This window comes from Heterodontus francisci, chromosome 37, assembly GCF_036365525.1.
Source record: "Heterodontus francisci isolate sHetFra1 chromosome 37, sHetFra1.hap1, whole genome shotgun sequence".
NCBI lineage: Eukaryota > Metazoa > Chordata > Chondrichthyes > Heterodontiformes > Heterodontidae > Heterodontus > Heterodontus francisci.
Window position 1 is genome coordinate 26485651 of NC_090407.1, and position 22993 is coordinate 26508643.

The 22993-nt window shown below is 42.7% G+C and overlaps 1 protein-coding gene across 5 annotated transcripts in view; it reads right to left on the minus strand.

Annotated features, from left to right (window-relative positions):
* ccdc30 (coiled-coil domain containing 30) overlaps nt 1–22993 on the minus strand; it is a 130787-nt gene that overhangs the window by 40966 nt on the left and 66828 nt on the right. For all 5 annotated transcript variants that reach the window (XM_068017398.1, XM_068017400.1, XM_068017399.1 and 2 more), the window contains 6 exons: nt 20517–20608; nt 16858–17050; nt 12740–12850; nt 11929–12054; nt 7336–7473; nt 1965–2140 (listed from right to left, as the gene is read on the minus strand). In XM_068017398.1, coding sequence (XP_067873499.1) covers nt 1965–2140; nt 7336–7473; nt 11929–12054; nt 12740–12850; nt 16858–17050; nt 20517–20608 — 836 coding nt within the window. The remainder of the gene's footprint in view (nt 1–1964; nt 2141–7335; nt 7474–11928; nt 12055–12739; nt 12851–16857; nt 17051–20516; nt 20609–22993) is intronic.

Genomic DNA, 22993 nt, shown 5'->3' on the forward strand with positions numbered 1-22993 from the left:
GTGGTAAGTGGGGGCTGAAAGATGGGGCCAGCAGTGGTCCGCCGGGGAGGCTGATGCTGGGAGGGCCCAGCCCGATACTTCCAGCGGCAACAAGGCTCTGTGGTGGCACCCCTCTCCCCGCCCCCCCCACCCCGCCCCCCCCCCCACACCGCTGGGCAACGGAACCTGGATTTCAATATTTAAATTAATGACATATGTAAATTTAAACGAACTTACCTTCAATCTTCCGGGCCAGCGCGATCTTCGGCGTGACAGCCGGCACTCCCGCGCCTTCAATTCCCCGTTTGGGGAAAGCCGGCGTGACACTGGTGGGGAGGGGGGAGGAATTAATATTTTCAGTGTGGGAGGGGTGGGACGGGGTCAAATAAACATAATGGGTGTAGGGGATGGTGGGAAGGGGTGAACTTTAACCTTTGTGCAGTCGGGGTTGGGGGTTGGGGGGAGTCAGATTTAAAAGGTAAGTATTTTGGGGGAGGGGCGGAAGGGCAAATGGTTAATGTAATTGTTATTGGGGCAGGAAAGGCGTGTTAGAAATTTATTTAATAATTTAGGGGAGTGTATCTTTAAAAATTCAAATTAACCGGCAGGGCTGGCAGCCCTTTAAAAATGGCGCCAGAGCCTGCACACAGGCAGCTGACGCCATTGTCGGGTACGGACAGCCCGCCCCCTCCACGAGATTACGGGGCGGTGGGGGTGGGGAGGTCGGGCTGCCCCAGCTATTTAAATTAGCCGCCGCATGTGAGATCGTGGCGGCTCTTTGGCGTGCGGCCCATGCGTGCAGTCTGCCATTTTTTGAGCTCACCGCCAAGATTGGTGGCGGGCTCTTAAAATCCAGCCCCTGATGTCTGACTTGCTGAGTATATCCAGTATTTTCTGTTTATATTTCCGATTTCCACCATCCACAGTATTTTCCCTTTGCATTAGGATAATATGATAATATTCCTCTGACATTGCACTTTTGCCACAGGAAGAGATGTGCTTTTTTTTTTAAAGTTCCTCCAGTTTTCTCCCTTCTGCATGCTGTTCCTAGCATCTATAATGATCAGGTGAAAGGATGCTGACTGAATTTTAAGGCAGGATTTTCTCTCCAGGTTTGGGAAGCTGACATTGGGACTGTTTTCGGGTCCTGGCCCTGCCTCCGGGGTTGGGGTGGGAGGGGTGAGGCAAGTAATCACAGCCTGCGATTTTTGCAGAGGCAGGCTGCTATTTGACTGGAGGGAGGGTTGGATGGGAAATTAGCAGCTATGGGAATGGAGATAGGACTGCTGAAGTGCAAGCTACAGTTAAACACATCAAGGCAGCCATTACTGCGGCTACTGTTTGCAGGAAAAATACCCAAATGCAAGCTCCAAGCACTTCCAAATAAGGCAGTAGGATAAAGAGGTGGCAGTTTGATAATGGAACTGCATTCAAAGGAGAAAGATCACACATTTAAAGAAAGACTTGCATTTTTACAGCAAATATCTCTCTTGGCTTTGAGTGCGAGTGCTCTGACCCAGTATGAGCCAAACTGACATGCACAATTCTTCATTTGTTTCATTTCCAACAGGCCAATGATTATTATATGGCATGTAAAACAGAAGGGGGCAACTACCAACAGAATCCACGCTAAAGGATGACAAATCAAAAAGATAGGTGTGAACAGCATTATTTAGTAAAGAGCAGAAGATTGCTCCACAGTGCAGCCCTGCTAACTGACTTACTCCATATTAGAGTAATTGCATGTTTCTGCTGTATCACTAATTGACTTAGAACCACAGGAGAACGTTTGGTCACAGCCAATTAATTATACAGCACAACCATTTTCTTAGTGAGGCACTGTTAGAAGTTGAGCTGAAGTTTTACTATATGGAAGAAAGAATTTCACAAAACTACAAAGATCTTTTGTTCTGGAGCAAGCCAGATAGGGTGGGGTAATTTTATTCCTATCTGCTTATGTACTCAACTGAGTTTACAGTACTTACTGTGCGCTGCTTTGTTCTTTCCCTGACTTGTCTAATGCTTCCTGGAGTTTGAATATGGTGCTCTTCAATTCTGCTATCTGGCTTGGGTATCTTTCTGCCAACTCTTTCCAATTGGTATGTGGTGTCTCATTATGATTCTTGGACACCCCTGTGAAATCCTCCATCACCTTGTTGAGCTAATAAATAAATCAAGAGGTCAGATTAACTCTTATTGATCCTAAATTATAATATATCACAGAAGCAAAAGTGAAGAATAAATGGAAAGTCTCTTGAATATGACTGTAGTGCAATGGTTCATTCACAGCTGTGCATTTATCCAAGGGTGAAAGATAGCAGCAATTCTTACACTGCTGAGTCCTTTTGCTGGGATCACTGGTCAACTGATATTTATTTCCTCATTTGATCAACTCAAGAGGGGAGATATTGATTCCAATGCATGGCTAAGCACAAATCATTCTATTTACAACACAGTTCAGAATACTATACCTAGAATGTGCCTTGCAGCAAATCTCAAGATTGAGTGCAGCGGTTCTTGCACTGCTATGCATGCGCTCACAATGTGTAGGAATAAGTGAGTGATCAACACATGAGGCCAGATTTAGTGGTGGGGGGGAATTGACAGTGAACTATCGATGATTGCCGTCATCACCCCTCTGAAACTGAACGCAACTTCAGGATACCAGTTCCGAAGAAGGGTCACTGACCCGAAACGTTAACTCTGCTTCTCTTTCCACAGATGCTGCCAGACCTGCTGAGTGATTCCAGCATTTCTTGTTTTTGTATCAGGCATGTGCAAATTCGCACGGAAATCTTGAAGTTGCCTTGTCACCCAGGCTTCCAAAACAGGCTGCACTGTGGCTCCTCCTGAGTCAGCAATCACTGAAATCAGTGATAATTTCAACTTTCCTGCCCCCACATTGCCATCTGAAACCCCTTAACAAGTTCCAGCTTATTCAATCAGGTGTAGCTGGGTTTTTAACAGCAATGTGATAATAAACAACAGAACTGGTCCTGAAGAAATAATTTTATAATTGTGGAGTGATGTTAAATGATTAATTAACCGATTTTTTAAGCTAAAATGAAAAGTAAAAACTTCATGATAATTACAATCTCGACAGATGGCTAACATAGAATGTTGATGGTGCACGGAATGCAAAAATGAGAACTTTGGCTATCACCTCATGCTTTTGACTAGTTTGGGCCCAGATTCTAGTTCAGACTAGTTACCCTTCCTGTGTAACCTCTACAATAGCCACCATAGTTAAACAATTCATGGGAAAATCTATTAAAGAGATACCAAGTCTGCCATTAAAGATGATACTGAGAATTCAAAAAAAAATTACAACACATCAAGGAAGAATAACAAAGTAGTTTTTTCAGAATATTTTAGCTTCTACCTTAATTTTTAATTTGGTCTATGTAAACATTTTTAAAACTGATTTTACTTTAGCACTTTTAGTTTTCTTTCTGGGAGGATTTATGAAAATCCTTTCACTTGATTGGCTGCTTGGACGGCCTGACGACATCACAGCAGCTCCGCTCTGTGAATGCCCAGAAAAGAACACTGCAGTCAGTTGCAGTATCACTGCATGGCTCTAGAGCTGAAATTCTCATCAGGGAGATCACTAGATCTCTCAGCGAGACGTACTTTGTGGTCAGTGGCAAGCGCTCTTTGGCTTCGCCGCTGACTGCAAAATCCGGCCCATGGAAGTGACTTCTGGATAGGGTAATAAAGACAAAAATTCTGAAACCTTTTAAGAAACAGTTGGATGTTGTGATGTCAGAGCTTCAGATTTTTTCTAAATCGATACAGACATGGGTCAAACGGCCTTCTGCATCCATATCCAGCTTGCTTTCTTGAAAACAGACTGGATGACATTATTTCTTTAACTTCATACACAAAGAAGCTTGCATAAGTCCCAGTAGGCGCAGCAGTCAGATAGCAGTTACCATCCTTGGACCCTCCAGTACTGTGCAGTGATTCTTGGCATCAATACCTGCACCATGTTGAGTTTGCTGATATGGTGCTAGTTTCTCTCTGAGACACTGTGAATGGGCACCTTGGAATTATTCAGCCCACTTGCACTGCTATTTGGGGAAGGAATGGAACATAGGTACAGGAGGAGGACATTCAACCCCCTTGAGCCTATTTCACCAATCGATTAGATTATGGCTGATCTGTATCTTAACTCCATCTATCCACCGTGTTTTCATAGCCTTTAATATGCTTGCCTAATAAAAATCTATCGATCCTAGTTTAGAAATTTTTAATTGGCCCCCAGCCTCAAACAGCTTTTTGGAGGAAGCGAGTTCCAGATTTCCACCACCCTTTGTTTCAAGAAGTGCTTCTTGACATTACTGAACGGCCTAGCTCTAATTTTAAGGTTATCTCCCCTTGTTCTCGACTTCCCTATTATGGGAAATAGTTTCTGTCTATCTACCCTATCAACTTCCTTAATCATCTTTAATGCTTCAATTAGATCACCCCTTAATCTTCTATATTCAAAAGTAAACAATCGATGCAATCTGTCCTGATAATTTGACTCTTTAAGCCCAGATATCATTCTGGTGAATCTGTGCTGCACCCATTCCAGGGCTAATATATCTTTCTGATGCCCAGAAAAGAACGCAGTACTCTAAATGGGGTCTAACCAGAGGTTTACATAACTGTCAGGAGGAAATCAAAGTGTTATCCACAAGAGCTTCAATGTGTGCGCGATGTGTAATTCACATTGTCTTCTGTACTGGTGCTTTATTTTCCTCTGAATGAAGCGAGCCGATAGGACAGATGAATGGGCCAGTCAGTTCCTTTCAAGCAAAGCAGAACAAAATAACAGGAGCCAGTTTTAAACATATGGGTAAATTTTCGCCCCGTTGCTAATGTGAGCGGGGAGGATGAGTAAGCTTTCCCCCCATTTTATTCTTGCTCTGAACTTTTTGTTCATATTTGTGACCCAGACGTAAATATACTCAACGCTCACATGCTCATACACCATTGGTATAGTTGGGTGAATGCTATGCTACAGTTGTAGAAAGCTCTGGTTAGACCCAATCTGGAGTTTTGTGCTCAGTTCTGGACACCGCATCTTATGGAGGGATATATTGACCTTGGAGGGGGTGCAGCGCAGATTCATGAGAATGATACAGGGAAAAAAGGGTTAAATTATGGGACCAGGTTATGTAGACTTGTATTTCCTTGAATAAAGAAGTCTAAGAGATGCTCTATTTGAGGTGTTTTAAGACAAAGGACTTGCTAGGGTAGATAAACTATTTCCTCTGGTGGGGGAGTCCAGAATAAGAGGCATACTTTAAAATTAGAGCGAGGCTGATCGGGGTGATGCCAGAAGACACACCTTCGCACAAAGGGTCATGGAAATCTAGAACTCTCTCCCCCAAAAAGCTGTTGAGGCAGGGGGTCAATTAAAAAGTTCCAAACAGACATCAGCAGGTTCTGGCGAATGGGAGAGATGCAAAGAAAAGCAAAGGGTGACAAACCAGATAGTAAGAGCTACAAAAAGGGAAATCAAAATCAACATGTCTATGGTTTCCTTATTTTCATTTACATCATCAGTATCAGTTTATAAGGAACTGACATTGCCTTTAGCCACCCTATTTTTCCTATTATAACCAAATCGTTATTAAATCTAATTTGGCCATCACCCTCGTTGGTTGCAGGACATATTGGGCTGAATTTTAAGAGCTTGCTGCCATTCTCGGCAGCGAGCCTGGAAAAGTGCGCGTAAAGGGGCAGCCGCTCCGTCCCCGGCAATGGCGTCCGGCACCACTGCGCAGGCACCGGTGCCATTTTTAAAGGGCTTCAGGCCCTTCATTCTCATTTCAATATTTAAAGGTGCCGCTTCACTACAGCCTGGCAAACAATTTCATTTCAACTTTGATTCCTCTCTCCCATCCGCCACCACCCCCCCACCCCCACTGAGTCCTCATTTATTACAGTGACATATCCCTCCAAAAAAGCACCTTTTGATTTCCTGAACTTTCCCCCCAACTTCAGAACTTTTGACCCGCAACCCCTTCCCATCATCCCCACAACCAATTGCGATAGTTCTCCCCGCCCCCTGAGAATTTCACTTCTCCCCCCCCCTCCCCAACAGTGTCTTGCCTCGGATCTCTGAATGGAGATCCGAAGGCATGGGAGTTCTAGACAGTGGCCGGAATATCAGTGTGGGACAGACTTTGGGACCAGGTAAGTTCACTTAAATTTATTTAAATTGCTTTCAATATGGAGATGAAGGCTCTGCCGCTAAGCAGTGGGGGGGCGGGGGGGGGGGGGGGGGGGTGGTGTGTGCGCACTGAGGCCTTGCTGCGGGACCTTCCTGACCTCGTGGGTCGTGGCAGGCCTTTCCCGGAAGAATTTTCCGGGCCCCCTGCCACGACTCCCGACATCGGAGGGCTTGTAAAGTTCAGCCCATTGTTGCTGAACACACTGAAGAAATGCACTACCTTTCTGACATGATCTCAATCTATATGAAAGTTAAAATCCTCCATTAAAATGACTGCCATTATTACATGCTTGTACAGTTTCTGCATTAGTACATTCTGCCATTTCACAGCTGCTACCAGGAGACCTATACACAATTCCCAGTACAGTCTTAAACCTTTTTCAATTTCTTAATTCTATCCATAAAGTCTCCACTGCCTGCTTACTTCTCTTTATATCATCTCTTATCAAAGAAGTAATTTCATCTTTATCACAAATGCTACTCCTTCCCCTCTATCATTTTCCCCATCTTTCCTGTAGATTTTACAACTAGGAATGTTCAGCTCCCATTCCTGACTGCCTTACAGTCATGTCTCAGTAACGGCTACCATGTCAAACCCTCTAAGTTGAATTTGCACCTGGAATTCATTCAATTTGTTCCTTATACTCTGTGCAGTTGTATAAGGAACATTTATTTGGGCCACACACCCTAATGTGACCACCTCAGATCACTCATGGTCTAACTGAATATCAGAACAGGCACAAGGGGCTGCATGGCCTACTCCTGCGCTTATGAACAGTGTGCACAGGGATAAATTTTTACTCCTAGTTGGGAGTCTTCCTTGATGGGAAGGCATATCTCAGAAACGGACAGGATGATCAGTGTGCCTAATATGCAGCCCCCTCACAATGTACCTGCCATTTATGTACCTGTCATTTAAATAATCGCAAAATCATGAGTGAGCCTCTTTGCTGAGAATGCAAACTTGCAAAAGGTACTTCATAGTTTGGTGTACAGAGTGTTAGGCAGTGAACTTTGCATAATAACACTATTTCAGAACTGGATCTGGTGATTGGCATTGGTATTCAGGTGTGAGTGCCCATTGCAGCAATATTAGGTATTGTATTTGCTACTATGTAATATGACCTCACCTTCTGCTCTAGAGCATTATTTTCCATTTGCATCCTTTCAAGAGCGTTATTTAATGCTTGATTCTGCTCTGCTGCTGCACGATAATCCTTCAGCTCCATATTCAGAAAATGCACTTGAGTTCTGAAAGCCTCCAGCTCCTGAGAAAGGCATTAAACCTCACATTAACACTGCGTTTTTATCCTTTATCCCCATCAGTTTCACCCTCTCCAATCTCCAGAAGGCACTAAATTCTTGCTGGGGCATATATTCAATTGTAAGGACTGGCAGGATATTTGACTGCAAGGAACCTCAAAGCCATGCCTAATGCTGCCTTCGCCCAATAGCTACATGGGTGCACCTTCCAATGGAATCACAGGACTGTAGGAGTCTGGCTGATCATCCACCCACTCTAGCTCAGGTGGACTGTGTCTATTGGTAAAACTCCATTTGCCACTCTGGGAGATGGAGATGTAAGGGATGGCATTAAATTAGAGACGCATGTAATAAGGGTACAACTGTAATCATGGGAGTCTTTAATCTACATATAGATTGGTCAAACCAAATTAGCAATAATACTGTGGAGGAGGATTTCCTGGAGTGTGTATGTGTCCTTTTTTTAGACCAATACATTTAGCAACCAACTATAGAACAGGATATCCTAGACTAGGTATTGTGCAATGAGAAAAGATTAATTAACAATCTTGTTGTGCGGGGTCCCTTGGGGAGGAGTGACGATAACATGATAGAAATTTTCATTAAGATGGAGAGTGAAGTAGTTGAATCCAAAACTAGGGTCCTGAATCTAAATAAAGGAAACTACGAAGGTATGAGGCGCGAGTTGGCTATGGTAGATTGGGGAACTTTACTAAAAGGGTTGATGGTGGATAGGCAATGGATAATATTTAATGAACGTGTGCATGTATTACAACAATTATTCTTTCCTGTCTGGCACAGAAATAAAACCAGAAAAGTGGCTCAACCGTGGTTTACAAAAGAAATTAGGGATAGTATTAGATCCAAAGAAGAGGCATATAAAATAATATCCCCAGAAAAAGCAGCAAGTCTGAGGATTGGGAGCTGTTTAGAATTCAGTAAAGGAGGATAAAGAGGTTGATTAAGCGGGGGAAATAGAGTATGAGAGTAAACTTGTGGGGAACAGAAAAACTGACTGTAAAAGCTTCTATAAATATGTGAAGAGAAAAAGATTAGTGAAGACAAATGTAGAAACGGGGGAAATTATAATGGGGAACAAAGAAATGGCAGAACAATTAAACACATACTTTGGTTCTGTTGTCACAAAGGAGGACACAAATAACCTCCCAGAAATCTTAGGAAACCAAGGGTCTAATGAGAGGGAGAAACTGAAGGAAATCAGTATTAGTAAAAAAAAAAAAGTGCTAGGGAAATTAATGGGGTTAAAGGCTGACAAATCCCCAGGGCCTGATAAACTACATCCCAGAGTACTAAAGGAAGTGGCCCTGGAAATAGTGGTGGTCATCATTGTTTGGTAGTCATCTTCCAAAATTCTATAGACTCCAGAGCAGTTCCTACAGATTGGATGGTGGCAAATGTAACCCCACTATTTAAAAAAGGAAGGAGAGAAAAAACAGGGAATTACAGACCAGTTAGCCTTACATCAGTAGTGGGGAAAATGCTGGAGTCTATTACCAGGGATGTGATAGCAGAACACCTGGAAAGCATAAACGGGATTGGACAAAGTCAGCATGGGTTTACAAAAGGGAAATCATGCTTAACAAATCTACTGGAGTTTTTTGAGGATGTAACTAGTAGAGTAGATAAGGGAGAACCAGTGGATGTGATGTATTTGGATTTTCAGAATGCTTTTGATAAGGTCCCAAATAAGAGGTTAGTGTGCAAAATTAAAGCACATAGGATTGGGGGTAATATACTGGCATGGATTGAGAATTGGTTGACAGACAGGAAACAGAGAGTAGGAGTAAACGGGTCTTTTTCCGGGTGGCAGGCAGTGACTAGTTGGGTACGGCAGGGATCAGTGCTTGGGCCCCAGCTATTCACAATATACATTTCCAAGTTCGCAGACAACACAAAGCTGCGGGGGGAATGTGAGCTGTGAGGAGGATGCAAAGAGGCTCCAATGTGATTTGGACAAGTTGGGTGAGTGGGCAAATGCAGATGCAGTATAATGTGGATAAATGTGAGGTTATCCACTTTGGCTGTAAAAACAGAAAGGCAGATTATTATCTGAATGGTGATAGATTGGGAAAAGGGGGAGATGCAATGAGACCTGTGTGTCCTTGTACACTAGTCGTAGTGGAGGCCAAGTCATTAAATATATTCAAGAAGGAGATATATATATTTCTTAATGCCAAAGGGATCAAGGGGTATGGGGACAAAGCGGGAACAGGGTACTGAATGAGACGCTCAGCCATGATCCTTTTTGAATGGCAGACCAGGCCCGAATGGCCTACTCCTGCTCCTATTTTCTATGACACCAGCTAACAGAGCTAGACTGGAACAGAATCCAGGCCTTTTTGGTCAATATGACTCAGTCATATTAATATCATTTATTTTTTTTAAAACACTGGAAATTTTATACACACCATTTACTGTAAAAATTGACTCTTAAATTTGCTTTTCTTCAAGTAGATTAATGCTGAGATAAATAAGACAAATATTACAAACTGTGTCACGAAATTCTGCCATTTTCTTTCCCAAAGCACAGAATTGTACAAAAGGAGGCAAATGCCCTTGAAAGAGTAAAGGAACTGGAATTTGTGCCTTTGGCCTCCTATAGTTAGGAAAAGAAAATCTTAGACATGTTTGGATGCTGCTGATATTAGTTTGAGGTTATTGTTTTATGCTTCTCAAATTCTGGCTCCTCCTTCCCTTACCAATCAACTTCAAGATCCTAGTCCTTGCCTTCAAATACCTCCTTAACCTTGTACCACTCCACTTCATTGACCTCCTTCAGCCCCTTTCTCTGCTCAAATCCTTTGCTATTCAACATTAGTCCCCTCCCCTTTTCCCATCCTCCTCTCTCCAACACTGGCAGCAGTTCTTCCAGCCACCATGCCCCTGCCCTCCAGAACTACCTACAGAAATCCCTCCACCTTATCTCCTCTCTTCCTTTCAAAAGCTTTTAAAAAATAATTCTCACCTGCTCTTTCAGCCCCATTCCTTAATTCCATCTACTTTTCTTCCCTCCCACTGAGTGTTCATTTTTCTCTTCATGCACTGCAAAAAGTAAAGATGTCTTTCTATATAAATGCAAATTGTAAAATCTTGAAATAAGTATATATTGTTGAGAATCTCAATGGGTCTTCCAGCCCATTGGTCACAAAAAAAAAATCTTGCCATCCTGTTATTCGTGTGAAATCTATGTGGCTAGATCCACCAGAACAGAATTAACACAACAACGGCTACAGATAAAAAAGTTTGAACTTTCGTAGAGTCATAACGGCATACAAGGCGGCCATTCGGCCCATTGAGACCATGCCAACTCTCTGCAGAGCAATCCAGTCAGTCCCATTCCCCCGCTTTATCCCTGTAACCCTGTAAGTTTACTTCCCTCAAATGCCCTTCCAATTTCCTTTTGAAATAATTCATCGTCTCATCTTCCACCACCCTCACAGGCAGTGAGTTCCAGGTCATTACTACTCGCTGCGTAAAAAAATTCCTCCTTACATTCCCCCTGCATCTCTTGGCCAAAATCTTAAATCTGTGTCCCCTAGTCCTTGTATCATCAGATAATGGGAGCAGTTTTTCCTTGTCTACCCTATCTCAACCTGTCGTAAATCTCCCCTCAATCTCTTTTGCTCCAAGGAGAACAACCCCAGCTTCTCCAACCTAATCTTGTAGCTAAATTCCCTCATCCCTGGAACCAGATTTCTCCCCTGATAAATGTTCCTGACTATTCAAACGACTACAATTTATTTCAAGGTAAAATGTTAAGAGGATAGGTAAGTGGAATGGGAAGCATGAAAACATTGGCAAAGTGGAGCTTTAAAGGAGTATAGATAGGTATCTCGTATGAGTTTTATTTCTTAAGTTTTTGTTAACAAGCCTTCTCTTGCTGCTTGCGCATATCACTTCTACCCTTTAATAATTTCCTGATCCCCACCATAGAACTTTTACAGTCTTTCTATGTAATTTCCTGTGCACGTGTATGCGTTTTCCTCCTGTTCCTTATTAAATGCTGTTCACCTGCGATATCTTGTCGTTCTGTGGAAGGGTTTATATTCACTGTCAATTGACTCATGTTTCCCCGACAGTTGCTGCCTGATCTGCTGGATGACTCCAGCATTTTCTGTTCTTGTTTGTAATTTACTAGAACTTACCTCAAGTTAGTCTTACTACCTAAGCAACAACAACTTGCATTTATACAGCACCTTTAGGATAATAAAGCATCCCAAGGCGCTTACTGCATCAGTATGTCTGAAATGTATTACTGTACCGTAGAATTGAAAACAAAATGTAAAAACATTATGCTAAGATTGCCTTTATAATTATTTTACATTTTCTAATCTATCTCACATCAGTAAAAAAGAATGGGTTCCGCAACAGATCTTCTGATCGTGCTGGTGAAACTCCCATTTCCAATGTCAAGCGGAGCAATTTCCTCACAGTCCTACCTCCGCTTCTCGTACTTTTGACTGCTCGGCACTGGCCAGTGCTGCTTCAAGATACTCCCGGTTTTTAATTTCTTCTTCAAGCCTTAGCTGAATGCTCTCCATTGTCCCTTGACTTCTTTTTAACTGCTGTTGAAGGTAATACAGAGACCAATTATCAGTGTTAGCAGAATACAATACAAGGCACAAGCCTTTCAATCAGGGCTCCTTTTAAAAATGCTTCCGCACCATTCTCCCAAAAATGTTTCCTCATCCCTCCGGCACTGACTCCTGTTGAGGTAAGTTCCATAGGTGCAGTCATCCATCGTACACCCATATTATGTGTGAGCTTTGGCTGTCGAAAACATCACGGCTGAGACCAGCTCTGTCCTCCTTCAATATCAATAAAGAAGCATGGCCCAGCAATCTGGATCACAATCTCTTGCTAATTCTTGCTACCCATCTCTAGATTAGGGCACCAAGGTCAATTGGAATGCCCCTACTGATACCTGGCTGACATCAATATTTTTCAACATAAACCAGGAATTGAACCTGCATCTTCTGGTCCGGATAGCTTAGAGTAGGGCAGCTGCATTTTCTGTTTTTGACTACATTATTTATCATGCACAACGGAGAGGTCTGAAGAAAAGAACATTATTCTAACTTCCAACTATTGAGATTGTCAAATGCATGGCTGAAGTGTAAGGTATACTTCATGCTGACAGTATCACACTCCAGGTAATGGTTCCTAATGCACCACTGATTATATATCAAGCATCAATATCCTTGTTAGACAAATCCTTTCCCACAGAACAGAGTAAAGTCTCACACTCACCTCCTGAATATCTTGATCCTTACCCACAATACTGATCACCTCATGACTTTTGGCTTTAAGCTCCTTGTACTTCCGCTTGAGTTTTACATAATCAGTCTCCATGCTGCTGATCTGTGCAGAAAGATAAAGTGTTAGAAAACACTAACTTCCTTTCTAAGAAAAGGGAAAGGTGAGAACCAGTGCCATGGTAACGTGGGAGCAAAGTACATTTACATAATGCAAATGAGTTCATAAATTAAAACTCGGCTCATCAACTATTCCACCTCCAACACAAAGCCTCCTTACAATTCTTCATCCAAATACTAGGCAACCCAAGTAAGGTCCCTCAACGGCAACATAAGTACTCCTGCTACAGTGCCTCATCTTGGGCATTGAGCACTCCTACTATGATGTCTACATTCAATGTGTAACCTTCGCTACAATGCATCAAACCCTATCTAGAACTATCCCACTATAATGTCCTACACCCAAAATAGAGTCCTCTGCTATAATGCAACACAGTGACAAACCTGCTATAGTGCCCCATCCCAATGTGGAGTCTTCCTTGTTACAATGACCTACACATTTCCAACATGAAACCTTCTGCTACAAGTCCAACAACCTAGCTTAGAGTTCTCTTATTGTATATCTGCTTGGAAAATGGCAACATTGACATTCTTTAGAAAAAAAGAATATGTTTCAATAGCCAATGTGAATCTGTTAATTTTGTGTCAATTGTTTGATTATATGCAGGTGAAGGGTGTTAACTGGGGTCTTAGTTGAGCACTTATAAGCAGACACTCAGACTGGTGGAGGGTTTTGAGTGAGGAGCTACATGTTTGTAATCCTTTTACTTTGTACAATAAATGTGAAACTGTGTAAAGATAGGCTCCAGCATTATCCTTCCACAAGAAGCTTTCTGGAGTTTAACAGTCAAGATATAGGATTCAAGCCCCAATGTCCTGCATGAGAATCTTGCACCATATAGTACAGCTGAGATTTCAACCAAAAAAAAATCTAGCATTCCATTCCACTACAGCTAACAGGATCTGAACTCATGTCCTCAGCTAGAAGCCTTTCATCCCCACCGTCAGATCAAATGGGATCTGAAGCTGGGTCCCCAATTTGGGAACTCAGTATTCTTCCTCTCAAGCTACACATGTGAAGATTAAACAAAGATCTCTTTGTTTTGAAATTATCTTTGTGGAAAATAGCCTCAGTTGTGCAAGCTAGGTTCAGCTATTTACAACTCCAGAAGCTTAACACTGTTCTGATAAACTGATTGCAATCAGTATTTGATTGGAAGCCTCAATGGTATCATTCATACTCCCACTGCACTGCAATCTTTTCTTAAAAATGCTTTTTGTGAGGCTTATGTTCATTAAATTGAAGGATTTGAGTTGAGAAATGAAACAATCCTTTTCAGGCACCCAGCATTTGACCAAAGCTAGGTGTATAGCATGATTATTTACAGGTTAGGAATCAAACAAGCACCATATTCAACATGTAAAAGGGCATTTGACTGCAGGAAAAAGGAGGCATTTAGATCGTGGGGAGGAGATCAAATGCATAGGTAAAAAGGTGGGTTCTTGGTAGGTATTTAAAGATGAGAAGGGAGGTGGAGAGAGGCAGGTGAAGTGGTTTTGGAAAAAAATTCTAGAGGGCAAGAATAAGTAGTAATGCAGTCATAGGAGTAGAGTGGGCGTAGGGTGCTACGTAACTTGGGATGCACGACTGTGAAAGATTGTTGAAATGGCTGGAGCAAGGCTGCAGAGGGATTTGAAAATGTGAAGAAAAAAATGAAGATTCACTGAACTGTGGAGACAGTGGAGCATAGAGATGCAGATCACACAGATGCTGCCTGACCTGTTGAGTGTTTCCAGCATTTCGTTTTATTTCAGCTTCCCAGTATCCACAGTATTTTGCTTTTCTTTCATTAGACTTACAGTAATGTTTCCTTTACGCTGCTGCATTAATTACTCCCAGGCCAGGTACAGAAAAGGTAAAGTGCATTGTTCCCGGGAAGCTGCATGGTCATGCAGCAGCCTGCAAGGTTCGGCACAAGCCTCGCTCAGTGATAAATCATGTTTGTACACGGCAGTGCAAAAAAATTTAAAGGGGCTGCGCACTGAAAACAAAACAAGCCGTGCACAAGTAAATTTTAAAGGAAACATTGGTTAGGTACAGAATAAAACTCCTTCACACTGCCGAAATCTTCTCAAAATCAGAAGAGTATCTATAGCCCCAGTGTGACATTTTCATTCCCCATAACAAGCACTGTATAGCCAAAGTAACACAGGCATTTAGAAGCAGTTTTGTGAAGTAGACCCATCCTGGACTGAGACTACCCAAAGTCACTTCACAAAGAACCCTATAGGTAGCAGAATTACAAGTCTATTATCCCATTGCTCTGAGTTGAATTTAAATTTGGGCTCAGAGGTGAAAGGCCAGCATCTAACCCAATGCATCATCCAGTCCCTAGGACGATTTGTGATGAAACGTAGGCTGCTGGGTTTGAAATGAAGTCAGATTTAAGAACATACTGTTAAAAGAGCTCCATATCAATCCCATATTTAAAAACTAGTTTGTCTGACCAAATTCTTAAAATTTAAGATCCTATTTATAAAATCTGACACAAATAATTCATTAACACCCAAGCTTTTTACAGAGGGACCTAAACATCTGAATTAATGAATGGAATTCTCTGGTGAGTAAAGGAGATAGGCAGAGAATCCAGTCTCCCAAATGTGTGGCTTACTTGTAAATCACAGCAATACCTGGGCACAGGAATGCGTATACAGTACAGAAACAAGTCATTTGGCTAGAACAGTCAGTGCCTGCATTTATGCTTCACTTGAACCTGCTTTCATCCTTCCTCAAATAACTAACAGCAGAACCCTCTATTCCCTTCTCATTCATATGCTTATCTAGCTTACCCTTAAATGCATCTATACTATTCGCCTTGACTACTCCGTGATAGCGAGTTCCACATTCTCACCACTCTGGGTAAAGAATTTTCTTCTGAACTCCCTATTTGATTTCTTAGTGACTATCTTATATTGATGCTGTTTTGTTCTTCCCTACAAGTGGAACACTCCCTCTGTGTCTACTCTATTAAAAACCTCTCATAATTTTGAAGATCTCTATTAGGTCACTCTTCATCTTTCGCTGTTCGAGAGGCCCAGCCTGTTCTTCATTTAATCAAGAAGCGTCATGAAGAGAGACAGGTTAGGAGAATTTCTTTTTATGCAGTGGGTTATTGGAGCATCGAATGCATTGCCACGGGAGTCTAATTGAGGCAAATACCATTGTCTATTTCCTTGAAAGATACAAACATTGGAGGCAGACAGAATTACAAGGCTATCGAAAGAGAGCACGACAGTGGGATTATTTTGGATTGCTATAGAAAGAGCCTTCATGGGAACAATGTGCCAAATGGCCACTTTCCATGCTGTAAACATCGATGGTTCTCCAGTAAGAAAAGGAAATGAAACACAAATCGCACAAGTAACTTTAGCAGTCTGTATTGTACTCCACTGTCTTTCTGTTCCCCAATGAATCAGCTTCAAGTCCAGGATTTTTACTTCTCATTTACAAATCCATCCAGATCCTGGCTCCAGCCATTTCAGCATACATCCCAACGTGTGCTGCACCCATCCCGTTTCCCTGCGCTTTCAAAACCTCTGACTCTGCATTACTACTCATCCTGCATATGATCCACCTTTGGTGAGGAATGTTTCTATTGTTAGATTCTTGCCCTTTTCCAAAACAACCACCTTCCTATTTCCATCTCACTCACTGCCTTCAAAAGCCTCTTATGTGTTGGTGAGGTTAAGATTAGTTTTGACTTCCATAGCCTAACACTCACAGTCTAGGTTCACACATGAGAAATGGTACATTCGGCAAGGTACCAGAGAACTGCAGACATTAGTACTAGTTGCTACCAGACAGAAAGTTGGTAAGAGAATCATATTGAACACAGACATGAATTTAAAAGCAAATCCTATGAAGTGGACAGTCACAGGGTGCAAATGTTGCTAGCTTGCTGTTTCGGAGTTACAGACCCATGCCTGTCTCTCAATATTGTTCTTAAATTAAAAGAGGACCATAGTATATGGACCTCTGCTGTCCAGACTAACCTTGGCTTTCAGTACTTCCTTCTCACAGTCAGTGTTATGTCTGTCATCTTTTAAACGATTGTGGTATTCTTCCAATGTGGACTCTAGTGTCTCATTCCTCAACGTCACCTGTTCGAGCTCCTGTTGCAGTCTGTGCATCTTACGCTGCAGCTCATGGTTCTTGGTGTCTAGCCGATTAATCTCATGGTGGCACCTAGCACATATAACAAATGATGAATTTTCTGCCTTTTCATTTTTAAAGATTTATTCTCTTCTGAAAGTGTTAATTCTTGTTTTAATGATGAATCACATGCTGTGCAAAAATCTCCACCAGGTGGCCTTTCTTAATAGGTGATTTTCGGGACAGTGTTGACAGGGTTTTCAACAGAAGGGGAACAGCCATGTCCAATCTTATTTTTACTGTGCTTACCCACATGCATTTTGCAGCAGGGATCACTGAATTGTGACCAAGATGGTGAACCTGGGTTCATTTTCCACTCAAATCTACTGCCCCAGCCAAGATCAGGAATGGAACTGGACAGCCTCCATATGGGTCAGCAATTTTAGCCACTAATGATATTCAACAGCTACACTTAAGAAAAAAAAGACTAGCTTTACATAACACCTCATCACATCTTAAAGACCTCTCAGTGTTTCTCAATAGAATGTATTACTTTGAAGTGTATTAACAGCTGTGATGTAGGAAAACAGCATCCCACACAGTGCAAGATCACACAATCTGTAATGAAATGAATAACCAATTAATCTATTCTTGGTGATGTTGATTTAAGGAAGGAATAGTGTGCTGGACATGGTGTGAAAAAAAATGCTATTTTAAAAACCAGTGCCAGTGGATCTTTAACATCCACCTGAACTAGTAGAATGCAGACAGGGCCTTAGTTTAACATCTCATCTGAAGGACGGCACTTTTGTAATGCAAAACTCGCTAAATACTATACTAGATTGTCAGCTTAGATTACATGCTCAAAGCTGCAGAGGGTCATTAACTCATAATAACCTGATTTATAAATACTGTGACCAACTAAGTCAAATTAACAAATCAACTTATTTTGGCTAATTGCCATTGCTGAGTGAAAGTTGGTAAAAGATCATTGTCCTATGATGAGAGGATGCGTAAATTGGATCTATACTCTCTGGAGTTTAGAAGAATGAGAGGTGATCTCATTGAAACGTACAAGATTTTGAAAAAGCTTAACAGGATAGACACTGAGGTTGTTCCCCTTGGCTGGGGAATCTAGAGCACAGGGGGGCACAGTCTCAGGATAAGGGGCCAATCATTTCAGACTGAGGTGAGGAGAAATTTCTGTACTCAAAGAGTTGTGAATTTTTGGAATTCTCTACCCCAGAGGATTGTGCATGCTCCATCATTGAATATATTTAAGGCTGCGATAGACAGCTTTTTGATCTCTCAGGGAATCAAGGGATATGGGGAAAATGAAGTTGAGGCTGAGGATCAGCCATTAATGCTGAGTAGACTCGAGAGGCCGTATGGTGCACTCCTGCTCCTAGATCTTATGCTCTTAAAGATTTGTAAACTGGAAAGTCATCAATACCGATTTACCTATGTCATGCTGCATTAGGACCCTTCTTAAAGGATACCTTTCCATCCCTGGAATTTGTCCAAGTCAACCCTCAGGAAAACTGCAAGCATCAGGAAAGGATATAAGATCCAAGTCTAGATGTTGAAGAGATTTGCATGATAATGATCCAATGCAGTAGTATCAAACTTATTAAAGAACTTTTGCCAGAGGATTCTTCCACGGGTAACCACAAGGGTGAAGAGGGCAATTACTTACAAGATTGATACAAATGTAGGAGGTGTTTGGCTCATCTTAGCTTACCCATCCATACAAGGATCTACATTCCTTCATCATGTAAACTAATTGACTCAAATTAGTTGAATCCAGAATGCAGTTGCTTTGTGATGTTGATTGAGGGATAAATATTGGCAAGGACACCAGGGATAACTCCCCTGCTCTTCTTTGAATAGGGCCATGGGATCATTTATGTCTGCCTGAGAGGGCAAATGGGCCCCATCCATGTCTCATCCAAAAGAAAGAATGCAGTTGCAAAAGGAGATTCCATAGTTGGGAGATAGACAGGCATTTCTGTACGACAGGTCTAGATAAGGCAGACAAGGAAGAACTGTTCCCATTAGCTGATGGTACAAGGACTCGGTCACAGATTTAAGGTTTTGGGCAAGAATTGGGGGTGGGGGGGGGCGCAAATGTGAGGAAGAACTTTTTTTACGCAGCGGGTGGTAATGATTTGGAATTCACTGCCTCTGAAGGTGGTGGAAGCAGAGAAAATCACTGATTTCAAAAGGAAATGGGGTGGACACTTGAAGGAAATAAACTTGCAGGGCTAGAGGATATAACGGGGGGACGAGACTGACTGGATTGCTTTACGGAGAGCCAGCATAGACTTGATGGGCTCAATGGTCTCCTTCTGTGCCATTAAGAAAATAATGATGACTCTATGGCTTGGAATGTTGGGAGGGGGTGCAGGAAGGGGGTTGAAGGTCAGGAAGTCCGGGGGGAGCAGGAAGGGAGAAAGGTCAGGAACTCTGGAGAGGGAATGCGATGAACGGTTGGGGAGGGTGTGTGGGAGAAGTAGCAAGAATGAGGATAGACAAACTAAATTGTACAATTTTAAAGGGGTGCAGGAGCAGAGGGACATGCAGGTATATGTAAACGAGTCTCAAGGTGGTAGGACAAGAAAGAAGGTTGTTAAAAGGCTTACAGGATCCTTGGCTTTATTAATAGAATCATATAGTACATAAGCAAGGACGTTATGTTAAACCTATATAAACACTCATTAGGCTTCAGCTGGGGTATTGTGGCCATTTCTGGGTGTCACACTTTAGGAAGGATGTCAAGGCCTTAGAGACAGTGCAGAGGAAATTTATTAGAATGGTTCCAAGGATGAAAGACTTTAGTTACATGGACAGACTAGAGAAACTGGGGTTGTTCACCTCGAAAAATGAGTGTACTCTGTGTTCCTACCATCATGCATTGCACTTCATTTATGTATTATTTGCCAGATTCAACTATTCCAATGTTCTCCTGGTCAGCCTCCCATCTTCCACCTTCAATGAACTTGAGCTCATCTAAAGCTCTGCTGCATGTATTCTAAATTGCGGCAAGTCCCAGTCACCCAGCACACCTGTTTGCTGACTTACACTGCTTTCTGGTCCAGTAACTCCTCAATTTTTATGTTCCCCACTGCATGTTGAAATCCCTCTACCCATCACCCCTTCCTCTCTGAACTCGGAAGGTTGAATGCTGCGCGTTCTCTGAACTCACAAGGGTGAGTGCTGTGAGTGGTCCTCACCCGGGACTGTGAGCCCTATCTGTTCTCTGAAAACAGTAACGTTCGTACTGGGAGCTCTGCAACCTACTTGCCTGTCTGACACTAAATGGATCAAATTACACAATGCAGAGACCTTGAATTACTCTACAGAAGGCAGAATCAAATTACACATTCCAGACAAACTGTTTGGTCCCCTTGGAAGACAAGAAGCACCTTTCAAAAATCTAGTCCAACCCACTTATGGTGCGAATAAAAATGCAGCGATTTTTGGGAGAGGAAAACTACTAAACCAGCACTCACGCTTCCCCCTCCTCCAAATCGCTATAATTCATGATCTGTTATTATACCTTTTATGGAGTTCCTCTGCTTTTGGATGCTGACCGTCATGGCTTGTATCTGTGAGCCATGGTTCTGGCTCCAAATCTTGGTTAATATTTTCCTGGGGTAAAGGAGAAAGATCAATGAAAGCTGGACTGTTAATTGCAATGAACACAGAACAGTACAGATGAAATCCATTCAGCCCATTGTGCTGGGGTAATCCAAAACTAATCCTACTGCTCCACCTTCTTCCCATACCCCACTTCCTTCCTCTGCTTCAAATATTCACTCAATTTTATCCCAAAAGATACAAAGGTCTCTGCCTCAATCACTGCTTGGATGCAAAGTATTCCATATTCCAACAACCATCTGTGTTAGGAAATTTCTCTTAACCCTTCCCCTCACTACCTCACTGACAATCTTAATGATGCCCATTCTCACCGACAGACCAACAAAAGGAAATAGTTCTTCTCCATTCATGCCATTCAAACCTTTCATAATCAAGAAAAATCTGTTAAATCTCCTTTTAGCTTTCTCTACTCCCAATCGAAATAGAAGCCGTGATTTTAACTTAATTTGCCCAGCAAGAACAGGGCGGTTGGTTTGAACTCCCGATTTATATCCCACCCGACTTTAAAGGGGCCATAAATCAGGCGGGGTCTAAATCAGGCTCCCATCTTGAATATGCCCTGTTCTCGCCAAGTGAATTAGGCTAAAATCATAGGAAGTCTTTCCCCATAACTAAAGTCTCACATCCTTGGCATCATAATGGTGAATCAGCACAGTATGCTTTCAATTTTTTTTTTATAACATGGCATCCTTAATGCATTCAAAACTATAAATGCGGCCTAATCAAAGTTTTATACAACTTCTTGTTTTATTCTTGTACTCGATGCCTCTATTTATAAAACCCAAAATAATAAAATTGTAGAACCAGGGAGGCATAGGCTAGAATATAGGATCATGAATCTCACGGAGTCATACAGTGATACCTTGTAGTTCTATGTTTTTTTTTATTCATTCACGGGATGTGGGCGTCACTGGATAGGCCAGCATTTATTGCCCATCCCTAATTGCCCTTGAGAAGGTGGTGGTGAGCTGCCTTCTTGAACCGCTGCAGTCCATGTGGGGTAGGTACACCCACAGTGCTGTTAGGAAGGGAGTTCCAGGATTTTGACCCAGCGACAGTGAAGGAACGGCGATATAGTTCCAAGTCAGGGTGGTGTGTGACTTGGAGGGGAACTTGCAGGTGGTGGTATTCCCACGTATTTGCTGCCCTTGTCCTTCTAGTTGGTAGAGGTCGCGGGTTTGGAAGGTGCTGTCGAAGGCACCTTGGTGCATTGCTGCAGTGCATCTTGTAGATGGTACACACTGCTGCCACTGTGCATCAGTGGTGGAGGGAGTGAATGTTTGTAGATGGGGTGCCAATCAAGCGGGCCGCTTTGTCCTGGATGGTGTCGAGCTTCTTGAGTGTTGTTGGAGCTGCACCCATCCAGGCAAGTGGAGAGTATTCCATCACACTCCTGACTTGTGCCTTGTAGATTGTGGACAGGCTTTGGGGAGTCAGGAGGTGAGTTACTCGCCTCAGGATTCCAAGCCTCTGACCTGCTCTTGTAGCCACGGTATTTATATGGCTACTCCAGTTCAGTTTTCGGTCAATGGTAGCCCCTAGGATGTTGATAGTGGGGGATTCAGCGATGGTAATGCCGTTGAATGTCAAGGGGAGATGGTTAGATTCTCTTTTGTTGGAGATGGTCATTGCCTGGCATTTGTGTGGCGTGAATGTTACTTGCCACTTATCAGCCCAAGCCTGGATATTGTCCAGATCTTGCTGCATTTCTACACAGACTGCTTCAGTATCTGAGGAGTTGCGAATGGTGCTGAACATTGTGCAATCATCAGCGAACATCCCCACTTCTCACCTTATGATTGAAGGAAGGTCATTGATGAAGCAGCTGAAGATGGTTGGGCCTAGGACACTACCCTGAGGTACTCCTGCAGTGATGTCCTGGAGCTCAGATGATTGACCTCCAACAACCACAACCATCTTCCTTTGCGCTAGGTATGACTCCAGCCAGCGGAGGGTTTTCCCCCTGATTCCCATTGACCTCAGTTTTGCTAGGGCTCCTTGATGCCGTACTTGGTCAAATGCTGCCTTGATGTCAAGGGCAGTCACTCTCACCTCACCTCTTGAGTTCAGCTCTTTTGTCCATGTTTGAACCAAGGCTGTAATGAGGTCAGGAGCTGAGTGGCCCTGGCGGAACCCAAACTGAGCATCACTGAGCAGGTTGTTGCTAAGCAAGTGCCGCTTGATGGCACTATTGATGACACCTTCCATCACTTTACTGATGATTGAGAGTAGGCTAATGGGGCGGTAGTTGGCCGGGTTGGATTTGTCCTGCTTTTTGTGTACAGGACATACCTGGGCAATTTTCCACATTGCAGGGTAGATGCCAGTGTTGTAGCTGTATTGGAACAGCTTGGCTAGGGGCGCGGCAAGTTCTGG